The 24876-nt window shown below is 38.2% G+C and overlaps 1 protein-coding gene and 1 long non-coding RNA gene across 3 annotated transcripts in view; one reads left to right on the top strand and one right to left on the bottom strand.

Moving 5' to 3' along the window:
• COPB2 (COPI coat complex subunit beta 2) overlaps positions 1–17693 on the bottom strand; it is a 46020-nt gene extending 28327 nt beyond the window's left edge. The window contains exons 1-9 of the mRNA XM_053709852.1: positions 17528–17693; positions 14746–14883; positions 14530–14616; positions 12474–12600; positions 12101–12249; positions 11774–11920; positions 3802–3901; positions 1142–1284; positions 643–842 (exon numbers count right to left, since the gene is read on the bottom strand). Coding sequence (XP_053565827.1) covers positions 643–842; positions 1142–1284; positions 3802–3901; positions 11774–11920; positions 12101–12249; positions 12474–12600; positions 14530–14616; positions 14746–14883; positions 17528–17530 — 1094 coding nt within the window. The 5' untranslated portion in view covers positions 17531–17693. The remainder of the gene's footprint in view (positions 1–642; positions 843–1141; positions 1285–3801; positions 3902–11773; positions 11921–12100; positions 12250–12473; positions 12601–14529; positions 14617–14745; positions 14884–17527) is intronic.
• A 21-nt stretch (positions 17694–17714) lies between these two features.
• On the top strand, positions 17715–23657 carry LOC128656129 (uncharacterized). 2 transcript variants are annotated; one of them, XR_008401976.1, is made up of 4 exons: positions 17715–17798; positions 22840–22954; positions 23072–23137; positions 23227–23657. It is a non-coding gene; the product is annotated as an uncharacterized LOC128656129 (long non-coding RNA). The 2 variants fall into 2 exon arrangements; XR_008401977.1 differs by lacking the exon at positions 17715–17798 and adding an exon at positions 18450–18530.
• Positions 23658–24876: the final 1219 nt, after the last annotated feature.

The raw sequence follows: 24876 nt of genomic DNA, 5'->3' as shown, positions 1-24876 counted from the left end.
CTGCTTCAGTACAGCAGAACGACTAGGACGTTCGATGCCATCCTAACGACGCTAAAGCCCAGTGCACTTAGGATGGCATGGAACGTCCTAACGGCGGGAAGGGGTTTAATAACAAATTAAAACAAAAAGTATATCTGTTTACTTGTTGCTGCCAATTAGAGATATGGGGTCATCATTTTAAAAAGAAAAATAGAATAGTAAGCACCTTGTAAATACCAGACATTTATGTTGTGCTGCAATAGAACATCATATCAGCCAAGTCAAAATGTACTTAAAACAAATTAACATCCAATTTACTGTAATGGTTTTTCATTAGCCAAACTCAACACACCATTTTGGCTTTTTTGAAGGAGGCATTTCTGGGCTAACCATTGTCATAATGTTAGTTTAAAGTGCATTGTATTTTTGTTGCCATTAGTTAAAACCAATTAATGACAGATATGTACCAGAGTTAGCCATGAGAAATCATCAGAGCAAACATGAAAAGGGGGACAAAATAAATAAAAGATATTGCAAAGCTGTTTTCTCTCGCATAACTAAACATTTTAAATAAAAATCAAGATGTTTGCTTTCCCTTTCAATTTAAAACATGATCTGGATCTATTCACATAGGTCTTACACTGTGGATATTCTGGTTCCTACCTTCCATTGGGGTTATGCTGTATTGTCTGGGGGTAAATTTCACAGCTACCCATGTCTTTCACAGCCAGTGGGAGCCTCTCGCCATCCTTGATCTCTGCATCTCCCATAGCTTTCAGGTTGGCCTGCTGCACCTCAGAGTGTTTGGCCCAGATGATTTTCCCATTAGCGTCCATTGACATTGCAGGCTCTTCACGACCCAGCTAGGAACAAGAAAGGTGCAATTAACCTCTGTTATAAATCTATTTAATTTTCTTGAAGAATATACACAGGTCTTGAGCATTATATGGCAGCAGTGGCTGTACCAATGCTGCTTTAAAATACACCGAGTATTAAACCTATAGAAATGATAAATTAGCCTTTTAGTTAATGCCAAGATAAGTATTCTAGGTCATGCACACTGGGAACTAACTAGCGGATAATACTTAGTCCAAACTATTTTATAACCATGATTTATAACTTTTCTTAAAAGCACCACACACACAAGATAAAACAGTTTTACCTTAATAATAATGCTGCCCTCATCATATCCCAAAGCAACATTGTTAGATCCTCGGAGCCCAGACACACACCACACACGCTCCATTCCATAGTTTAAGGTGCTTTCCAGGCGGTATGTGCTCGAGTGCCAGATTCTCACAGTTCCTAGAGGCAAGAAAAGAAAGTTCTAAATGGAGCAAGTTCAAAGAGCAAATACTCTTTAATTTTGCCATCCTTAAATAAGCATTATCCATGGGATTTAAAGAGATATTACAGTCAAAATTAAGATGCACATAAATGAATTACATTTTCTGACTGAAACATTTACAATATACATATATTTGCAAAAATGCTTCGAATTAAAAAAGGGACATAAAACCATTTTTTTTCTTTCATGGTGGAACATAAAATTTTAAATAACGTTCTAATTTACTTCTATTATCAAATTGTCTGTTTTCTTGTTATCCTTTGTTGAAAAGCAGAAATGTAAGTTCAAGAGTGTGCACGTGTCTGCCGCACTATATAGCAGCAGTTTTGCAACAATGTTATACATTAGCAGGGGCACTAGATGGCAGCACTATTTCCTGTCATGTAGTGCTTCAGAGATGTGCACCCTACCTACCGAGCTATCTCTTCGACAAAGAATAACATGAGAATGAAATAAATTTGATAATAGAAGTAAATTTGAAACTTTTTAAAAACTGTATTCTTAATCTGAATCATTAATGTCCCTTTAAAGTTATCACTGGTTTAGTGTTGGAATTTTTTCTGCAAGTGCATGTAATGCACAGCTAGATATTTTCAGTGCACAAGCATTTTAAATACTGCAGCTGGTCGGAACATCACTGGGGATTGTATCATGTTAGCAATGATGCAAATTGAGTCTTTTACCAGATGATACAAGCACCTTAGGCTCTCTAAACTAGTGCTGGGTTTAAAAAGCTGGTGCACGGCGCATGCTTAAAGGGGCAGAAACATAAACAATGTTATATAATTCTGCACATAGTGCAGAACTATATAACATTAATTTAGTGACAACTTTATACTTCAAAGTATTTGAAAGATTTTTTTATGCCAAAAGTAGAAATTTGTAGAACGCCGCTCCTGCCTCTACTGAGCGGGTCTGGTCTTTTCAGAAGTGCATGGCGGCACGCTGTCTAGTCACAGCCTGCCCGATCTCGCCATTTAACTGACCGAGGGGGCGGGAGCGAGCTACAGTATGTATGTAAAAGTATGTATTGACATTTTTGCAATAATTGGCCGCATCAAGCTGCAAAATGGCTATCTTTATTAATAGTTTAATTGAAATTACTCTTCTTAAAGGAACACTCAAGTCAAAATAAACTTATGATTCAGATAGAGCATGCAGTTTTAAGACACTTTCCAATTTATCCAATATCAAATTTAGCACAGTCTTTTTATATTTACACTTTCTGGGGAACAGGATCCTACTGAACATATGCACAAGCTCAAAGAATATACGTATACTAGTCTGTGATTGGCTGATGTCCGACACATGATATAGGGGGCCGGAAAATGGGAGAAAAAATTTAATTTGTCCGAAACAAAATCTACTGCTTATTTGAATTTCATAGTAAGTGTTATTGCCTTGTCTTTTTATTATCTATGTGTTCATTATGTAATTCTACTGCATTGAGTAGTCCTTTAAAGTGAATGTAAACTTAACAGGACAGCCTCACGGCATTGTGTAGACTTATAAAAATGAGCACAGATTATGCATTTCAGTTTAAAGCAAACAAGATATGGGCCACTGAATAGCTTCTTATGTGACAGCTGCTGAAGCTGCGGTCAAATGAATGCATACAATTCTAGAGACACATTTTCAATAGGTGGGCAATTAATTAGATATCATTGCCTTGCAGTCAATAATGATAATATAATGATATAAATGATATGATAGTGAGTTACATTTTCTTGGCATTAGCAAAGTACAGCAAAAAGCTTAGTTATCTTTAAAATGACCACCCAAATTACAATTACGTTTGTTTTAGACCATGTATGAAAGCGGAAATCTAGTGTGACAAGCAGTTTCTCAAATTTTGGTTTTCAGAGTAAAAATAATGAAAAATAAGCCCTTGAAAATCCTAAATCAAAATATTATGGCAATGCTTTACACAACAAAAGGCCTTAAAAGTACAGCCTAGTTGAAAAATGTTATTGCTTAAAAAGATAATCCCTTTATTACCCATTCCCCAGTTTTGCATAACCAACACGGTTATATTAATACACTTTCACCTCTGTCATTACTTCGTATCTAAGCATCTGCAGACTTCCCCTTATCACAGTGCTTTTTACAAACTTTTATTTTAGCCAATTAGTGCTGGTTCATGAATAACTCCACGTGCGAGAACGTTATGGCACACATTAACTAGCACTGTTGGACTGTAAAAAGCTAATAAAATGAGATAAGAGGCGGCCTGCGATGGCTTAGAAACCGGCACAAATTTAGAGGTTATAAAGTAAATGAATATAACAATACTGGCTGTGCAAAGCTGGGGAATGGGTATTAAATGTGTTGGCTTTCTTTTTAAATAAATAATAATAAAAAATATTATTAAGTAGTCCGTCCCTTTAAAATTGCTTTCATTTATCCATCCATTTCAAGATCAGACTTTTATATGAGCTGTGCACAGAGAAGTGTTCCATTTTACAAGTACTTACCATCTTCAGACCCTGTTATGATGATGGGAAGCTCAGGGTGAAAGCTAACACAGGAAACATTCTGAGCATGACCCTCCAACGTTTGTACGCAGGTCTTATTCTGAAAGACAAGAATTTGACATATTACTGAATATTATGTGAATATTTATTCATTGTTCTCCCCAAAACCTATTTTAATGGGCACACCATCTGGAAGATTTTACTGACCATCCAGCTAATTTATTATGCCAATGTAAAGCTAAAATGAACTAATGTTTACTGCACATATTAAATCAATGTTAAATTATGCAATTCCTTTTTTTCTGTGGGTAAAATAGCATTCATAAATTACTTTATAAAGTTATAATATTGCAAAGTATTACACAGAGATTACCCCGCTACTTCATAATGGCACCCGACTTGCAAATGTTTCTGTGGAGAACACTAACTAACCCAGATCACATACATACATACATACATACATATATATATATATATATATATATATATATACACACACACACACTGTGACAGACCCTTCTGTCAGGACTGAAAGAGTTAACTGTGTTTAGCTTTAAGAATCTAATTTCTAAAGACAGGTTTTCTGGCCTCAGCTATTGTGTGCTATAATTACATTTAAGTAATAAACAGGCCATTGTTTAATCACCCTCAGAGAACAGACGCTAGGTGATAAGACAAGCCAAATGTGTTTAAGTTGTTATCTGCCTAAGTAAAGTATTTAAGTAATATAATTCTATTGTATCATGTCAAGGGCGCTTCTCCCTTTTATCTAATGTACAACATTCTTTCAACCCCCATCTGAGGGGGGGCCAAAAACCTGTATAAATCTGTGTGCTGCCTTCAAATAAAGTTGTCATTCTGTTTTAAACCTGAAACTGGCTGGGTTGTGAATTGCTGATTGTCTATGCAGGACATTGTTCATCTGGGGTTAACCCTTGGTACACAGTTGGTACCGTAACATTGGTGGCAAGCGACGGGAGAATCCTTATCGCCCAGAAGAGCAACTACACAAGCCAGTAACCTCAGGAAGAGGGGGATTATTACAATACTGACTAAGATGGAAAGAGTACCAGGGACAGAAGGAACCAATGGGCCCAGCATAGCAGACAGAACCCCTGAAGAAGCAAGTTTTGACCGGGCTGTCAAAATAAGACTGGCACATTATGGCCCCAACCCATCTGCGGAAATTATCGACCGGGTCATAGCAGCTGTAGCCAACCTACTTCGCCAAAGCGGCGCTGCAGCAAACCCAGTGGAAAAGAGAAAAGTAAATTTTGCAGCTTTTAAAAACTTCCTGGAAACAGAAGGAGAGATTGATGGGTACCTTGCGGATTTTGAGAGACAATGTGCACTACACCAGGTACCCGCAGAGGACTGGGTCACGATATTATCCGGAAAATTATCCGGCCGGGCCAGTGAGGCTTTTCGGGCCATTCCAGATGAGGAAGTTGGGGATTATAATACTGTGAAAGAGGCTCTGCTCTCCAGGTATGCGGTTACACCGGAGGCATACCGGAGACGGTTCAGAGACACTGTTAAATTGGCTGGCGATTCCTACCTTGAGTGGGCATGTAAGGTGCACCGCACAGCAGCTCACTGGATGGCGGGGTGCCAAGCCGTATCTGGGGAAGAGGTGCTGCAGCTATTCCTGTTGGAACATTGCTTCGACAAGTTACCCGCAGGAGTTCGAGAGTGGGTTCGGGACCGTAAACCCTCCACCCTGCATGAAGCGGCTCGCTTGGCAGATGAGTATACGGATGCCCGCAAACTGGACACTGCTACCACTAAGCCCCCTGCCAGAGTGGAGTACAGACCCCCAGTCACCCCAGCAGCTGCCAGTTACCAACCCCCAGCGCACCGCTATACCACACGGCCTCCGGCCACGAACTACCCTCAGAGAGCCCGGTTCAATTTGCGGGGCTACTCACAACCGATTCGGTGCTTTAGATGTAAGCAACTAGGGCACAAAAGACCAGAGTGTCCCCTAAATGCAGCGAACCAAGCACAGTCCTGGAGAAGACCCGCCGGCAGAATCCCACGTAACCCTCAGCCTGCGGCCCGCTACGTAGAGGCGCAAGAATGCTGGGGCATCCTACATGAGGCAGACCTTGTGCAAGCTGCCCACCGGAATAACCGGCAACTGGTTAAAGTGAATGGGAAGGAGGTCAGTGGTCTACGGGATACTGGTGCTACCATGACCTTGCTTCGAAAGAACTTGGTGTCTGAGAAACAGCACACAGGAGACACTGTGGCTGTGAGGGTAGCAGGGGGCACTGTGTTCCGCCTGCCTGTTGCCAGGGTGCATTTGGATTGGGGAGGGGGCGCTAGACCTGTGAATGTGGGGGTCATGAAGGATTTACCAGCTGATGTTCTCCTTGGAAATACCTTGGTCCCCCTTGTTTCTGCCTATGCTCCCATGGGTCCCGCTGATGTTAACCCTGTGACTACCCGTGCTCAGATCCGTGCAGCAGAGACTGACCCCCCTGCTGCTAAGCCCCAGGACGCTGAGCTCAGTAAATCTCTATCCGCTATTGATATGTGGGAGTCACGTTACAATGCGCTGATGAAGGAGAAGAGTCACGTAGAGGATAAAATGGTCACGTTAAATAATCATGTAACAGTGCTAGCGGGAGAGAAGAGGAGTGCAGAGGAAAAAGCACGTTTAGAACAGGAATCTCTGCTAGACAGGCTGCACCGACAGACTGCAGAAAACACCAGCTTGAGAGTGGAACATGAAACATTAAAGACAAACTTAGTGACACTGGAGGAGAAGCTGACGCTGGCTCATAGTGAGGTGCAGCAACTCAAGGGCACCCTATGTCAGTATGAAGGGATTGTGGATACCTATAAAGAGCAGGTACAGAAAACTCGTAAAGAAGCGGATGGGATTTTGAAGGACTGTTTAGCCCTAGTCTGGGCACTGAGGAAGTTGAACCCTTGTTTGTATGGACAGGAATTCTCTCTCATAACGGGAATACAGATGGATTGTCCTGGCAAACTGACATGCCTACCACCTCCTAGTCCGGTCATCCCCAGGTTGACCCGCAAAAGGGTCAAGCCGGGTCTGCCGGAGTGTTCCACAAGGGGGGAGCTATGTGACAGACCCTTCTGTCAGGACTGAAAGAGTTAACTGTGTTTAGCTTTAAGAATCTAATTTCTAAAGACAGGTTTTCTGGCCTCAGCTATTGTGTGCTATAATTACATTTAAGTAATAAACAGGCCATTGTTTAATCACCCTCAGAGAACAGACGCTAGGTGATAAGACAAGCCAAATGTGTTTAAGTTGTTATCTGCCTAAGTAAAGTATTTAAGTAATATAATTCTATTGTATCATGTCAAGGGCGCTTCTCCCTTTTATCTAATGTACAACATTCTTTCAACCCCCATCTGAGGGGGGGTCAAAAACCTGTATAAATCTGTGTGCTGCCTTCAAATAAAGTTGTCATTCTGTTTTAAACCTGAAACTGGCTGGGTTGTGAATTGCTGATTGTCTATGCAGGACATTGTTCATCTGGGGTTAACCCTTGGTACACAGTTGGTACCGTAACACACACATATACACAGTATCCAACAAAAGTGAGTACACCCCTCACATTTTTGTATATATTTTATTATATCGTTTCATGTGACACTGAACACTGAAGAAATAACACTTTGCTACAATGTAAAGTAGCGAGTATACAGCCTATATAACTGTACATTTGCTCCCCCCTCAAAATAACTCAACACGTAGCCATTGTCTAAATCGTTGGCAAAAAAAAGTGAGTACACCCCTAACTGGAAATGTCCAAATAGGGCCTAAAGTGTCAATATTTTGTGTGGCCACCATTATTTTTCAGCACCGTCTTAACCCTCTTGGGCATGGAATTAACCAGAGCTTCACAGGTTGCCACTGGAGTCCTCTTCCACTCCTCCATGACAACATCACAGAGCTGGTGGATGTTAGACACCTTGCGCTCCCCCACCTTCCATTTGAGGATGCCCCACAGATGCTCAATAGGGTTTAGATCTGGAGACATGCTTGGCCAGTCCATCACCTTTACCCTCAGCTTCTTTAGCAAGACGGTGGTCATCTTGGAGGTGTGTTTGGAGTCGTTATGTTAAAATACTGCCCTGCTGCCCAATCTCTGAAGGGAGGGGATCATGCTCTGCTTCAGTATGTCACAGTACATGTTGGCATTCATGGTTTCCTCAATAAACTGTAGCTCCCCAGTGCCGGCAGCACTCATGCAGGTCTAGACCATGACACTCCCACCACCATGCTTGACTGTAGGCAAGACACACTTGTCTTTATACTCCTCACCTGGTTGCCGCCAGACACACTTGACACCATCTATACCAAATAAGTTTATCTTGATCTCATCGGACCACAGGACATGGTTCCAGTACTCCAGGTCCTTAGTCTGCAGGCTTTCTTGTGCATCATCTTTAGAAGAGGCTTCCTTCCGAAACGACAGCCATGCAGACTATTTGATGCTGTGTTCGGAGTATGGTCTGAGCACTGACAGGCTGACCCCCACACCTTCAACCTCTGCAGCAATGCTGGCAGCACTATTTCCCAAAGACAACCTCTGGATATGACGCTGAGCACGTGCACTCAACTTCTGTGGTCGACCATGGCGAGGCCTGTTCTGAGTGGAATTTGTCCTGTGAAACCGCTGTATGGTCTTGCCCACTGTGCTGCAGCTCAGTTTCAGGGTCTTATAGCCTAGGCCATCTTTATGTAGAGCAACAATTCTTTTTTTTCAGATCCCCTGAGAGTTCTTTGCCATAAGTTGCCATGTTGAAATTGCAGTGACCAGTATGAGAGAGTGTGAGAGCGATAACACACCTGCTCCCCATTCACACCTGAGACCTTGTAACACTAAATGAGTCACAAGACACCAGGGAGGGAAAATGGCTAATTCGGCCCAATTTGGACATTTTCACTTAGGGGTGTACTCACTTTTGTTGCCAAAGGTTTAGACATTAATGGCTATGTGGTGAGTTATTTTGAGGGGACAGCAAGTTTACAGAGTTATACAGGCTGTGCACTCACTACTTTACATTGTAGCAAAGTGTCATTACTTTAGTGTTGTCACATGAAAAGATATAATAAAAACCTCACTTTTGTGGGATTGTGTGTGTGTGAGTGAGAGAGATATACACACATATATATATATATATATATATATATATATATATATATATATATATACACACACACACACACACACACACAGTATTTTTATTTTTTTTTAAGATATTCAAAATCTCAGGTTTTTTGCTTCTAATACTGTTTTAACACAGCGACTATTTCAGCAACACAGAAACCACTCACTAGACAGTCTGTTTTGTTCCTTTAGAACTCGTCAGTGGGAGATAGATTTCTGGTTGCTGATTAGGTAAAGCTAATTTCAGGGTTAAATCAAAATTCATTAAAATTACGGTGGAGATAAAAATGTGAGATTAAAATCCTCCATGTCTCAAAAGTTAATCAATACAAATTTTTGCATAGAAATATATATATATATATATATATATATATATATATATATATATATATATATATATACACACACACACACACACACACACACATACATACATACGAGAAAATAGAAAGACGCACTCAGCTGAGACAGACAAGGCATTTAAATTACTCTAGCTTTTGTTCTGTCTCAGCTGAGATTTTAAATATATATATATATATATATATATATATATATATATATATATATATATTTTTATTTTAATAGGGACAAGAAACACAAAATTTTATTTCATGATTCAGATAGAGCATGCAATTTTAAAAAACTTCCCAATTTCCGTTTTCTCTTAGGTGTGTGCACGTGTCTGGAACACTACATGGCATTAGTTATGCAAGAATGTTATCCATATGCAAGAGCACTAGATGGCAGCAGTATTTCCTGCAACGTAGTGCTCCAGACACCTGCCTATGTATCTCTTCAACAAAGAGTAAAATGGGAACAAAGCAAATTTGATAATAGAAGTAAATTGAAAACTTCTATTACAATGAAGCCTCTTCTTTTAAAATGCTTAAGTTTGCTTTATAGAAAACAGACCGGTGATCCTCCGCCCGCAGCTCCTGCTGTAGTTAGCAGAACGATGACAAATCCGACTTCCTCAAATCGTTGTGTGCCCCCTTTGGAGTCCAGCTCGTGAGGCACACAACGATTGGAGGAACCCAGATTCGTCATCGATATGTTAGGTACAGCATGAGCTACGGGCGGAGGATCGCCGGTCTGTTTTCTATACATGTAGTGGGGAAACAGGAAGGCGCCAATAGGGTGATAACGTATAGACCCAGACAGGTGAGTATAAGGAGAGAAAAGGTACTCACAAGCAGGGCGGCACTTGAACGTGCCTAACCAAGCGGGCCGGGACCACAGCGTCGCCCGGGAGACTCACAACGGCAACAACACCAATCCTCGAGCCGGACCAAGTTCCGTGTGGCCAATCAGGAACGCTGGATGATGACACACCTCCCTCTTCGTATGCCGATACTGAACACAGGCATAGAGGGTAGGAGACAGGAACAAACTGTGTAAGGCTCTCCCGAATACCGAGAGCTTGATTCACACAAGCCAACAAGCTTAGCGTGAAATTTCCTTTCCTCTATCTATATGAGGTGACCTTTTGTCAGACGCAGCTTATTGTACTCCTGTATTCAGAAGCTCATCTCTGCAGAAGAAAGGTGACTTTGCAGACAGGGTGTCTGCTATAAAGACATGAGACTTATGTATAAGGAGCTAGAGAGAACAACACTTGTTCTCTCTAGCTCCTTATACATAAGTCTCATGTCTTTATAGCAGACACCCTGTCTGCAAAGTCACCTTTCTTCTGCAGAGATGAGCTTCTGAATACAGGAGTACAATAAGCTGCGTCTGACAAAAGGTCACCTCATATAGATAGAGGAAAGGAAATTTCACGCTAAGCTTGTTGGCTTGTGTGAATCAAGCTCTCGGTATTCGGGAGAGCCTTACACAGTTTGTTCCTGTCTCCTACCCTCTATGCCTGTGTTCAGTATCGGCATACGAAGAGGGAGGTGTGTCATCATCCAGCATTCCTGATTGGCCACACGGAACTTGGTCCGGCTCGAGGATTGGTGTTGTTGCCGTTGTGAGTCTCCCGGGCGACGCTGTGGTCCCGGCCCGCTTGGTTAGGCACGTTCAAGTGCCGCCCTGCTTGTGAGTACCTTTTCTCTCCTTATACTCACCTGTCTGGGTCTATACGTTATCACCCTATTGGCGCCTTCCTGTTTCCCCACTACAGATTTCCTAACCGTCTACGCACGCTACAGAAGAGCAGCCTTATATCGGATTGTTTGCTACATTCGTCACCATAGGCGCACCTCCATCAAGGACTTATTTTGTTTTTGATATCTGTTTTCTATACAGCAAAGGTAAGTATTTTAAAAAAAGATGCTTTATTAAAAAGTTTAACGAATAAAAGTGCCCCTGTTTTTAAGAGTATTTTTAAAAACCGGGCACTCATTCATTAAACTTTAAATTCACTTTAAAGTTGTACATCAGGGTTGGGGTTATACACTTGAATGCAAAGTAGTGCTGAAATACACTTCAAAATAACATGTTGCAGCTATCTCTTGAACCCACTGAGTTACTAGAATTTTAATCACTGACAACAATTTTGCCAAAAGCATTGCATTACTGTTCAAGAGACTTTGCTGCAACCAGATATTTTGCAATAATAATAATAATAATAATAATAATAATAAATTTAACTTGTTTAAATAGTGCTCTTTCCAACTTGTGAATCATGAAAGTTTAATTTTGACTTGAGTGTCCCTTTAACGTCAAAGTGCTGTTCTAAAGGTTTGACCACAGCAGAATTAGAGATACATTCATAACCAGGTCTGGAATGTTATTAAACTTCTTAACATTATGAATTCTCTAAAACCCCCAGCTTTAAATTTATAAAAATGAGGTGGCTTGACCAGTGCTGCTCTTACCTGGTAGTCCCATATCTTAACCAATCTGTCATCAGCTCCAGAGATGAGATAAGGTTTGTCACCCCCACTGTAATAATCAATACAGTTGACACCTTTCTCGTGCCCTTCCAGGGTGAAGTTGGGCGAGGAAGATCCCAGCTGCCATACCTGTGACAGTTGTACAGTTAGGAAAATGTGGCTTGGTAACAATTCCTTTAATTACTTAATCATATAACAAAACACAGTATTCATAGTTACGTTGCTTGTATGAGTACAGAAGGTTAGAACAAAGGTATGTAAGAGTAGGCTTATTACAAATAATCTGAGTATTCATGGGCATCACAATACCTTGATGGTGCGGTCCAGAGAGGCACTGGCAAACTGGTTGTTGTCTTTAGGATTAATTACAATCTGCATTACATAGTGGGTGTGGCCTTCAAACACCTGAGAGCATGACCATTTCTTATCCCAGTCCCATAATTTAATCAACATGTCATCTGCAAAATAAACAAATAGGATTATTATAGCCCATCATAAAAAGATATGTGCACAGGTGGACTATTAGATTGTAAGCTCTTTGGGATGAGGGCTCCATATGCTCTGTATTGAGAACTACTGTATCCATGTTAAAATACACCTGATCCTTTGTATCTGTATTATCTGTTACAACAAGAGACTATTTAGAGGACGGTAAACATACATACAGAAGGTCAAATCTTACCACTGCTGGTTAGGATATAAGGTTGAGTTGGATGGACTGCAATGCAACGGATATAATCAGAGTGAGCCTCAAACATGTGCACTCTCTCCAGTGTGTTGTAGTTGAAGACTCTGATTTGCATGTCATCCTGCAGAGACAACAAGTGTATCTAAGAACACGTACTTGTCACAAAGGACATATACTGCAGGGGGTTATAGGAATTTGTAAGCCTTATAGGTTTCGTCTCACCTGTTTACCAAATCATAGTAAATATAATGTGGTTAGGAATTGCTTCCTGTTTCATAGAACAAGATACAGGTTATATGTAAAAGTAAAGACATGCCCTTTTCAGAATCTTCCAGCATGTATTCACAGCAAGTCAGACAGGCTGAATAAAAGCAATTATTCATCAAGCACAAAATATATTTACATTATTGACTAGTCATCCAAAAGTGAAGTCTGAAAACCACTGGTCCGAAGGAAATAAAGCTAGGTTTTGTAACATTTGTTTTAATGTGAATGTTTTAAAACACAATTTTTTTTCTTTTTAATATGTTGTTTATTTGATCTCTGCTGGTTTAATGTCCCACAATAGTTTTCATAATAATGGATAACTATCTCCCTTTTTAAAAGCAAACTCATTTAGAAAGCTATTTTTTTTGTTAGCATCCGCTCCGATCATTAAGTCAAAAATCAATCTTGTGATTCATTGTTTACAAGCAAGCGGAGGTTCAGCTATTGCGCCTGCGTCAAAATTTTACTCACGGGAGCGCCCCTTTCTCCCTACATAGAGGGTGGGTGGGATCGCTCTCTAAGTCACAGACTGAATGTAGGAAGAAATTAATGGGGCGGAGGAAGCTCAGTACAATGGTAGGATATAAAGTGCTAAAATTAAAAAGGCAATAAATAACAAAAAAAGGTTAGCGATTTACCTAATTAGTAGGTCTACTATTCAAATCTGGCTTTTGATAAATGTAAATTTATCATCCCTTTAAGTCTCATATTCCGTTTTTTTAAATTAAACCCAAAAAACTTTGAGGTGTCACCACCAACTTTAACCCTTTCGTGCTGGGGTTAACGTGTCTGTCTACATCGGAACAACTGTTCCGATGTAAACAAATTAAAATCTCACGATCGTGCACGTGATAAGATTTCAATGATGGGATTGCATCAGGGGACATCCCTATGATGCTAGGCACGCCCTCCAGACCACAATCCCATCAGGGAAGCGCCAGTGGCTTCAGGAAAGCTAACGGCGTTAAAAGGTTCAAGTATAAATTTGAACATCAAAGGAAACTTCAAGAGGCAATACTAAAAATATCAACACATTAACTGTTATATGCATCAATGTACCACACTTTGCCTTCAGAATGAAAGGCTACCTCTTTGCCATTTAAATATATTAAATATCTATACGTACCAGATCCTTATATACGCTTCTCGTGTTCTGACCGATCTATAAAGCTTTAAGGCTTAAAAATTACTCTAAGATCAGAAACCACTCACCAAAAAGAGAGTACATCATTCTTTAGGAGGCTTTGTTGTTCATGAGTTGTGCAAGACCCCATCATAAAACAAGCACTGACCTAAGAGCAATGTCTCTTTTGAGACTGAGATTTCAGTTACTGATATGAGTTATTTTAACCTAAAGCTTATACTTGAATACCCAGGAGCAGCCATAGAACCTGGGTAAAAGAAACAGGTTTGTTTAATTGAAAAAGATGGTTGCCAGAAAAAAAGAAGAAAGGAAAACACTGAAATTACTAAAATATTTTTGTTAAAGAAGAAGGCAGCATATCCCTCCTAGGCACGTAGCTCTGGAATTAATTGAATTCAGCATCTCATCTACCTACAGTCACAAGAGGCGTCTGTTTAAGCAGATTTTTCATGGCAGCTACTAACCCTCTATTTTTCGTTTTTTACCCAGATGCCACAGCAACTGTTTGTCTATCTGATTCCATTACAAATCACACTGTGTGTGTCTTTTTTCACTTTTAGTTCTAAACTGTGGAGCACATAGAAGCAAAAGGTGGCCATGCTGATCCATGTAAGCTCTTATTAAATATGAATTACTTACTGCTCCTGTAACAACCCAGTTTTTTCTGGCCACAAATTTTGCTGCTCGGACAGGCAAGTCACATACTTCAAATGTTTTCACCAGTGTCTGGAAACAAAAACAAAAAAAAAATTAACAAAATAACACCTATAAAGTATAAAATGAATAACTTGACCCTAAAGAACAGGCTTTAGAAAAGAAAAAGTTTTGGCAATCAGTGAACATCAGATCCATTACCTGTGTTTCATGGTTCCACACACATACGCTGCCATTATAAAGGCTTGCCAGCATCCATGGCTCAGTAGGGTGCAAGTCTACACTCTTCACTCGGTCAGACCGAGCTGTTAGTTTTCGTTTGATATCAAGTCGCAGAGGCTACAAAAAAAAAGCAGCAAATAAATATATATTCCAAATCCTGCAGACAAATAATGTAGTTAAAGGTACCGTGAATATGCTGCAGACCTCTTGTTGCCTGCCGATTCAGCCACATAAGTTGCAGGACAGGAAAAGGTTGCATTTATCCTATATATATATGTTTAATATCAATTTCATTTTAAATAAACTATCAACAGCATTTTTTACAGTATTTTTTGTAAATTACAATTTACAGACACAAAGCATTCCAAAAAGAACAATGTAACCACATTGTGTGTATTCTATACACAGTTACTGGTTTACAAATAAGGGTGCTTTGTTACAAGAAATATATGGCATATACAATTACTGCTTGTTTCTGTTATATGAGTCTAACCTCCAAATATTGTTTGCCTCCTAAGTGTGCAATGTATAACCTATACATATTATCATGTGCTGCACCTTAAAGGGCCATTATACACTCATTTTTTCTTTGCATAAATGTTTTGTAGACGATCTATTTATAAAGCCCATAAAGTTTTTTTTTTTTTTTAATGTATAATTTTGCTTATTTTTAAAGAACATTGCTCTGATTTTCAGACTCCTAACCAAGCCCCAAAGTTTTATTTGAATACAGTCAGCTACCTACTCCAGCTTGCTCCTGTTTGTGTAAAGGGTCTTTTCGTATGCAAAAGAAGGGGGGGTGTCTTATTTCCCACTTGCAGTGGGCTTTCCAACTACCTTTTCAACAGAGCTGAACTGAAAGCTTCTAAGAACGTTTTTAAACCATTTTATACTGGATTTTTATAACAGTATCTGTGCATCTTATTCTTTATAGTAGTGTCTATTAGATGCAGTTATATGAAAATGAGTATATACTGTCCCTTTAATATTCTCCATACACCTCAATTGCTTAGGTATCCCTGATAGAGAAGAATTTACTTAAAAGGGACATAAAAATCAATTAGACATAGCATACAATTTTAAACAACTTTCCAATTAACTTATATTATTTAATTTGCTTACTTCTCTTGATATCTTTGCTGAAAGGTTTATCTAGGTAAGCTCATGAGCAGCAAATAACCTAGGTTCTAGCTGCTAATTGGCCGCTACATACATACACACACACGTATATACAATGATTGCCATCGGTTCACCCAATGTGTTCAGTTAAAAAACACGTCTATCATTTGTTGAAGGGTACAAAGAGAATGAAACAAACTTGATAATAGAAGTAAATTGGAAAGTTGTTTAAAATTGTATGTTCTACCTAAATCATGAAAAAAATGTTTGGGTTTAATGTCCCTTTAATCACAATAACTGAACGTGCTGTCAAACAGAAGCACACAAAAATGTCCAGTCTTTTGGCATGCCTTGTTATCGTGTTTAAAACCATTGCCAAATATATTGTGTCTGCATAGCAACACCTCTGTCCTATATGCTTAGAGCACAGTACATCCCATCTCTATCCTATATGCAAAAATGCAATGATGGAGAACACATGTGTCCTGAACAGACTGCACTGCTACACCACACACTAGTACATGTGTCTTAAAAATACTATGCATTATACACCAAAACAAATCACCCTGCATAGCAGTGTATAGAAAGTGCTGGACAGTATATCTGTCACTTACATGCAATACACTGAACTGCACATTGTATAACCTAAATATACCATATCCTGTATTGTACAATGTCCAAATAAATCATCACACTAGCTACCTACATGTTTTAGAGGCAATGCAATGGTATTGGTAAGGAGGTATAGATTACATTTTGCAAAAAAAGAAGCAAAACCCTCTAAGAACAAAAGCTGCTTTGCTGCAGGAAACTGAGTAGACTGGTTCTATATACATCAGTGTACTCCCCAGGACCTTTTTAACGGGTGCACGACCCGGCTAAAATTTTAGCCAATATTAACTTAAATTTAGCTAATATAAAAAATGATGTATTGCATAAACTATCAATTACAATTATGTTAAATTATGCCATTAATGTGTGATTTGGATAGCAGAAAATGATATAAAATACAACACTGCTCCAGTTACTTCATGATGCCACCTGGCTGGCAACATTTTCTGTGGGAACACTGCTGATAAATACTACTGTACTCATCAAATACCTATAACATGTTTCTATTAAACTATATTGTGGTACATACACAAAATATTTTCTGTACACAACTAACAATATATATTAGACTTCTCTTGCTTTCATTACATACCCACAGAGTATAGAATAGATATTTGTCTACTGCACAGACACACTTGGCAACAGGTGTCTCTAGCATCTATATATACATATATATACATCTATATACATACACCCATATAACGAAGAGCAAACACACAGACATATATACACACATATACTAGACTAGAGAACTGACACTTCCTATATTCAGTAAACTGGAAAGGCGAACTATAATACAAGTTTCAGTTTTCATACACCCCTGTGATTACTCTCAAAATCTATGAGATATAAGTAACAACACAGACGGGGAACTTGATCATGTCAAAACGGTTTGGTGACACGTACTAATTTCCTATTAAAAAGGGGAGTTTCATTCACATACTGTAATTTCATGTATTTCTCTGTTCATAAAACCTTCAATACACCTAACAAGGCATTATGCTAGATTTCAACTAACAAATAATCTTACCATCTCCCCGGTTTCTGTCCCTCTCTCTATCTCTGTCTGACGTGGAGCTTCCGGGATCCAACTCAGATCCCGCGATACATTTCACTCGTTTCCTTCCGTTGGTGACGTGTGGCCATCTTGTGATTGGCCCAGTATCGAAAATTGCGTGACGTGGCCAGATTGATCAGTGGTAGCCATCTTGTGGCTGGCAAGCGGACCGCTCCGGACATTTTTAAAGTACCATTTGGAAGTATACTTATGAGATGGTGACCTGTTTCCTACATCACTACTTGTATGACGACCCCTCACTGGTTTAATAATAGATGATAGCGAGAGTAATCTGTGTGATATTGTAATATATCCATCATGTATTGTATTTCGTCACGTGTTAAATTAAATATAAAAATATTTCTTATACATGATTTCTCAAAACCTGCTTGATTAGCTTTGATAAAAGACTAACTGGTGGATAATTTAATAATAACCTTATTGAGTAATGTTTGAGAGAAATGCAACCGATATCGTCAATTTAAAATTGCTGTGCACCAATGGGACGTATTATATCTTATTTATAAAGCCCCAACATATTCTGCAGTGTTGTCCATGAGTACAATTGATATAAGTAAAACAATGATGCAATATTTGTAAGAGAACAGATAAAGTTTGACAAATACATGCAGAATTTAGGGCCCTGGGAACTTAGCCAAGTTCTCAAGATGCGACCAGCCCACAAAATGCAAGATTACTAGGTGCTAATTTGAACATACACTGCGTTCAGCAAGCGATCCAAGCAAACTGGGACTCGCTTGGAGCGTTCTATGAAAACTTGCCAGTTAGACGCTGGGCGTCCCCTCAGTGCTCTGATGACCTAAGCGTGCTGGTAAAGCTGGGACTTTACAGAGCGAGCTGAGGAGCTTAGAAAAATGGCAGCCTCCACAAGTGATACAGTTGTTCTATGTGTGGACGATCTTAAATTGTTGGACGATTACTAAAAACAATATGTATCTATTTAAACAGGATAAAGGTGGTTTTATTTTCCATATTACCTTCAATTTTGTATTTTAATACTACTATTGCTGACATCCATACGGATACCAACCACAGACCTTCTACACTTAAAGGGACACTCAATCAAAATGAAACTATCATTATTCAGATAGAACATGCTATTTTAAACAACTTTCCAATTTACTTCCATTAACAAAATGTGCACAGTCTTTTTATATTTACACTTTTTGAGCCACCAGCTCCTACTGAGCATGTGCAAGAATAAGTGTGTATGCATTTGTGAATGTTTGATGGCTGTCACATGGTACGTGTATGCATTTTTGATTGGCTGATGGCTGTCACATGGTACAGGGGGAGTGGAAAAAAGACATAACTTTTAAAATTGTCAGAAAGAAAATCTGTTACTCATTTGACTAAGTGCTATTGCATTGTCTTGTTATCTTGCATTTGTTGATTATCCAAATCTACTGTGTTGACTGGTCCTTTAACTCACGGATACATTTATAGGGACATGATGTAAATTTAATATAATTTCCTTTACCTGAAAGCTACTTTGCCAACTGTGCTTAAAAACGTACACGATCCTAATAGCGCTCCCGTACATGCAAACTTAGCCTTAGGGCTAGAAGATCACCAGAACTCTGGCACATCTGCATCAGATATATAGCAGCAAATCCTGAGCCTTAACAAGTTGTGATTAATAGCAGAAATAGATTAACAAAATGTCACTAGAAATTATACCTCTTGCTCTCATCTTGATCTGCTAGATATGACATTGAGCATTTCTTTAAGATTATATAATCTTGTAAATGATAAACGATAATGCTCAATAGTAGTTGGTGAATTAGCTCTCAGGTAAAGGAGATTCTATTAAAGTTACAGCATATGTTCCTATAAATATCTTTTCTATGTTGGAGAACAACGACCCAGTATGTGCATACCTTTTTACAGTGTTCCCATACACTTTGCTTGTTCTCCAATAGATTCCACCTCAATACATGATCATAGGTCCGAGCTAGACTCAATTTATACTAGAATGCAAATTAGCATCTGTTGGTTTAGGTGTGACCTTTAGTTTACATTTCTTATATGTGTTATATAGCTCTATTCTCTTTTGTTTACTTATTACTTAAAGTGAATGTAAATTTTGATGCTAAAGTGCCCGGTTTTTAAAAATTTGATTAAAAACAGGGGCACTTTAATTCATCAAAATTTACATTTTTCTCCTGTTGAGAAAAAAAAACTTACCTTTGAATCTTGACAGCCGCTCCAGCTTCCTCTGCCCATCGCAAGCCTCTTCCTGGGTCTAAAATGATGAATCCGGCTTCCTCCAATCACGGCGTTGAATCAGACACTGATTCCCCTGGGGGGGAAGCCGTGATGGGAGGATGACCGATCCATCATTTCTGACGTCAGAAATGGCTTGCGACGACCGGGAGAAGCTGGAGCAGCTGTCAAGTTTAAAAGGTAAGTTTTTTTTCACAACAGGAGGGAAATGTAAATTTTGATGAATTAAATTGCCCCTGTTTTTAATCAAATTTAAAAAAAACGGGCACTTAAGCATCAAAATTTACATTCACTTTAAGCCCTTTATCCTTTTAATACACAACCCAAGAGTGGTCCATATTGTCACTAAATGGTTAAAAAAAATGAGGTTACTCTCCCAAAATAAACAGACATGGCAGCTAAAGTATGATTGCATTTTCATAACCTGTATATTCTCATGTAAGCATATTTCTTTTGATGTGTATAGACCTCAATAAAAATTTTTTTTTACAAATTAAACTTAAATACTATAATTTTTTATATCTATATATATTTCTATTAATAAAGCAGCATATTATTCGTTTATTTTAATATTATTATTTTTAACCCCTTAATAATCAGACCATTTTTCAATTTTCTTACCCTTAAAGGGATAGTATAGTCGAAATTAAACTTTCATGATTCAGATAAAGCAGGCAATTTTAAGCAACTTTCTAATTTTCTCCTATTATCAATTTTCTTCGTTCTCTTGGTATCTTTATTTGAATGTAAGTTTAAGAGCCGGCCCATTTTTGACTCAGCACCGGGGTAGCGCTTGCTGATTGGTGGCTCAATTTAGACACCAATAAGCAAGTTCTACCTAGGTGCTGAACCAAAAATGGGCTGGCTTCTAAGCTTACATTTTTGCTTTTTTCAAATAAAGATACCAAGATAACAAAGAAAAATTGATAATAGAAGTAAACATGAAAGTTGCTTAAAATTGCCTGCTCTATCTGAATCATGAAAGTTTCATTTTGACTAGACTATCCCTTTAAGTAGGAAAGGAAGGAGCAGCACAAAATATTATTGCAAAATGATGGATTTTAATCCAGAATTCTTCATCACAAAATAACACACACAGGGAATGGAGGTAAGAAAGGGGGCGTGTCCTTACGTGTTTCATGCCGCAAGGCACTTAGTCATCCTATAACTAAGTGCCTTGCGGCACGAAACGCGTAAGGACACGCCCCCTTTCTTACCTCCATTTCCTGTGTGTATTTTTTTGTAATGAAGAATTCTGGATTAAAATCCATCGTTTTGCAATAATATTTTGTGCTGCTCCTTCCTTTTCTTGTTGTATTTGGGACTGCTTGGTTCTATTTTGAGCTTGCACCTTTCCTCATCACCATACGCTCTACAGCCGTACGGAATACTTGGGCCAACACCGGAAGCTCTTACCCAGCGTTTGGAGTATCAGCTGGCTGGTCTGCCTGAGCTACGCCTTCCCCTTCACTACGTTCATATCCCTTTAAGGACCAGGTCTATTTTCACATTTCTGCTGTGTTTGTGTTTTCTTCTTACTCATTTACTGTATCCACACATATTATATACCATTTTTCTCGCCATTAAATGGACTTTCTAAAGATACCATTAATTTGATCATATCTTATAATTTCCTATTATTTTTTTTTTATAAAATATGAATGAAAAAATTTATAAAAAATTGACCCCCAAAATCTGTTACACATCTACAACCATCAAAAAACACCCATGCTAAATATTTTAAAAATTTTGTCCTGAGTTTAGAAATACCCAATGTTTACATGTTCTTTGCTTTTTTTGCAAGTTATAGGGCAATACGTACAAGTAGCACTTTGCTATTTCCAAACCACTTTTTTTCTTCTCAAAATTAACAATAGTTACATTGTAACACTGATATCTGTCATGAATCCCTGAATAACCCTTGACATGTATATATTTTTTTTGTAGTAGACAACCCAAATTATTGATCTAGGCACATTTTGGCATATTTAATACAACTATTTCACCGCCAAATGTAATCAAATAAAAAAAATTGTTCACTTTTTCACTAAATTTTTCACAAACTTTAGCTTTCTCACAGAAAATAAATACAAACAGCTTGTACCCTTATGACACAAATGGTTGTAAAAGGCTTCTCTGGGATCCCCTTTGTTCAGAAATAGACATATATAGTTTTGTCATTGCTTTTTGTTAATTAGAAGGCCGCTAAATGCCACTGCACATCACACTTGTATTATGCTCAGCAGTTAATAAAGTAGCTTGCAGGGTTCATTTCTGCTTTAGTGTAGAGATCAGCCTCCCACCTGACACATCACACGCACTGATCCCTCCCTGGTCCTCCCCTCAAACAGCTCTCTTCCCTCCCCCACCTCACAATTGTCACCGCCCTCTTAAGTACATACAGAAAGTCTGCCAGTACTAAAATAAAAGTCTTTTTTTGTATATACAGGGAGTGCAGAATTATTAGGCAAATGAGTATTTTGACCACATCATCCTCTTTATGCATGTTGTCTTACTCCAAGCTGTATAGGCTCGAAAGCCTACTACCAATTAAGCATATTAGGTGATGTGCATCTCTGTAATGAGAAGGGGTGTGGTCTAATGGCATCAACACCCTATATCAGGTGTGCATAATTATTAGGCAACTTCCTTTCCTTTGGCAAAATGGGTCAAAAGAAGGACTTGACAGGCTCAGAAAAGTCAAAAATAGTGAGATATCTTGCAGAGGGATGCAGCACTCTTAAAATTGCAAAGCTTCTGAAGCGTGATCATCGAACAATTTTGACCCATTTTGCCAAAGGAAAGGAAGTTGCCTAATAATTATGCACACCTGATATAGGGTGTTGATGTCATTAGACCACACCCCTTCTCATTACAGAGATGCACATCACCTAATATGCTTAATTGGTAGTAGGCTTTCGAGCCTATACAGCTTGGAGTAAGACAACATGCATAAAGAGGATGATGTGGTCAAAATACTAATTTGCCTAATAATTCTGCACTCCCTGTAAATTAACCCTTTATCTGTTCTGTTTTAGCACCACCAAATGAAGAAAAAAAATACAGCGGCCTAGAAATAAGGTTTTACAATTAATTTCATAATATATGGAATTCAAAGAAAAATTTGATTCTCCGAACATGACAAAAATCAAGGTATATTATATACATAATAAGTTAATTAAATATTAACTTTTTAAGATAAAATTTGTGCCTACAATGCATAAGTATACAGCATTATTAAATTATGAAATATATTTTATTTCATTAAAGTTTGGAGACTTATAACAGAGAGGCTGAGGAAGGATTCTTTTCCTGTCCGAATAGAGCAGGTGGAAAGTAAGTGGAGTGGTTTAAAGAAAACTTAAAAATCTGTCAAGGACCACAATAAGAAGTCCGGTAATTATTCCGTTTTTGGGAATTTTTAGATGCCATGGAAGAGGCGATTGGCAAAATGCCAGAAATAGCACCGGTCGCAACCTGCCAAAGCAGCAAAGTGAATTAAGTTTCTGCTTCATCATCATCGACCACACCCAGTATGATAGAAACTCCAACTACCTATCCACCTGATTCAATAACTCCTCTTTCAACTCCAAGAAAAAGAAATAAAAGGAGTTTTGAAGTCATATCTGATGTCCTTTCTGAATTCAGGGAAGATTTACGAGTCAGAAGGGAGGAAAGGAAAGAGGAGAGAAAACAATTATTTTCTTTATTAGAAAAATTAATCGATAAATATTGGTAATATACCAGATGTTATTTATCTGAAATGTCAGTTTTTTCAACAGTTCTTTAAAGAAGTTGTATAATTTAAAAAAAAAAAAATTGTTCTTCATTAAAAAGTTTCTTATTACAGATAAAATTGGATTTTCTGTGTTTTTATTTATAAAAGATTATATGATTTTCTAATTCTAATCATAATAAATTATCCATATATATCAGTGACGGAGAACCTTACTAACTAGTCTACCTAGTTAAAATAAATACAAACTTAGCTGTGAAATAAAAATAAAACCGAAGATAGCTACAATGTAACTATTAGTTATATTGTAGCTAGCTTAGTGTTTATTTTACAGGAAAGTATTTAGTTTTAAATATCAATTATTTAGGTAATAATAGTAAGTTTTATTTAGATCTATTTTAATTATATTTAAGTTACGGGGTGTTAGGGTTTACGTTAGGGTTAGGTTTTGGGGTTAATAGGTTTATTATAGTGGCAGTGTGGGTGGACGGCAGATTAGGGGTTAATAATATTTAAATAGTGTTTGCAATGCGGGAGGGCCTCGGTTTAGGGGTTAATAGGTAGTTTATGGGCGTTAGTGTACTTTGTAACAGTTTAGTTATGAGTTTTATGCTACAGCTTTGTAACGTAAATCTCATAACTACTGATTTTAGATGGCGGTACAGATCTTGTCATTTTAGGCTGTACCACTCACTCTTTGGCCTCACAGCAAAACTCGTAATACAGGCGCTATGAAAGTCCCATTAAAAAAGGGATTTTCTTAAAGTGCGGTACTGACATTGCGTGACGGCCAAAAAAGTGTGCGGTACAGCTATTCTGACCAGACTTGTAATAGCAGCGGTAGGGAAAAATCATTGTTATGGGTCATAACGGTGCTTTTTGAGTCATAACGCAAAACTCGTAATCTATCTGATTATTTTTAAGTTTAATTGATATTTACATGTAACTATATGTTTATATTTTTTTTCAAATCACGTACCCTTAAAAGCCCACATTTATGTATCTCATACTTTGGGCTGGTTATTGTCTAGTCTTTTTTTTTTTTTTTTTTTTTAATTATTGTTTATAAGAGGCAAATGGTTTCCAAAAGTTCCTAAATGTACAGATACATACGCTATTGAGAAATTACAAATCAGGATTAATCATCAGAAATAGATAATACATGTAAAAAAGTTTTTTATATAGTATGTTCCCTTAAAAAAATGAAAAGATATAACATGATAAATAATCTCCTATTATTATGAATAAAGGATTCTTTTGTAAACCACAAACGTTAATGAAGACTGAAGGGGAAATTTAAGTAAAGAAAAAAGTGGCCACTTTGGAGTTAAGAAGAGTA

This window comes from Bombina bombina, chromosome 4 (assembly GCF_027579735.1).
Source record: "Bombina bombina isolate aBomBom1 chromosome 4, aBomBom1.pri, whole genome shotgun sequence".
NCBI lineage: Eukaryota > Metazoa > Chordata > Amphibia > Anura > Bombinatoridae > Bombina > Bombina bombina.
This window is presented reverse-complemented; position numbering and strand designations above follow the sequence as displayed.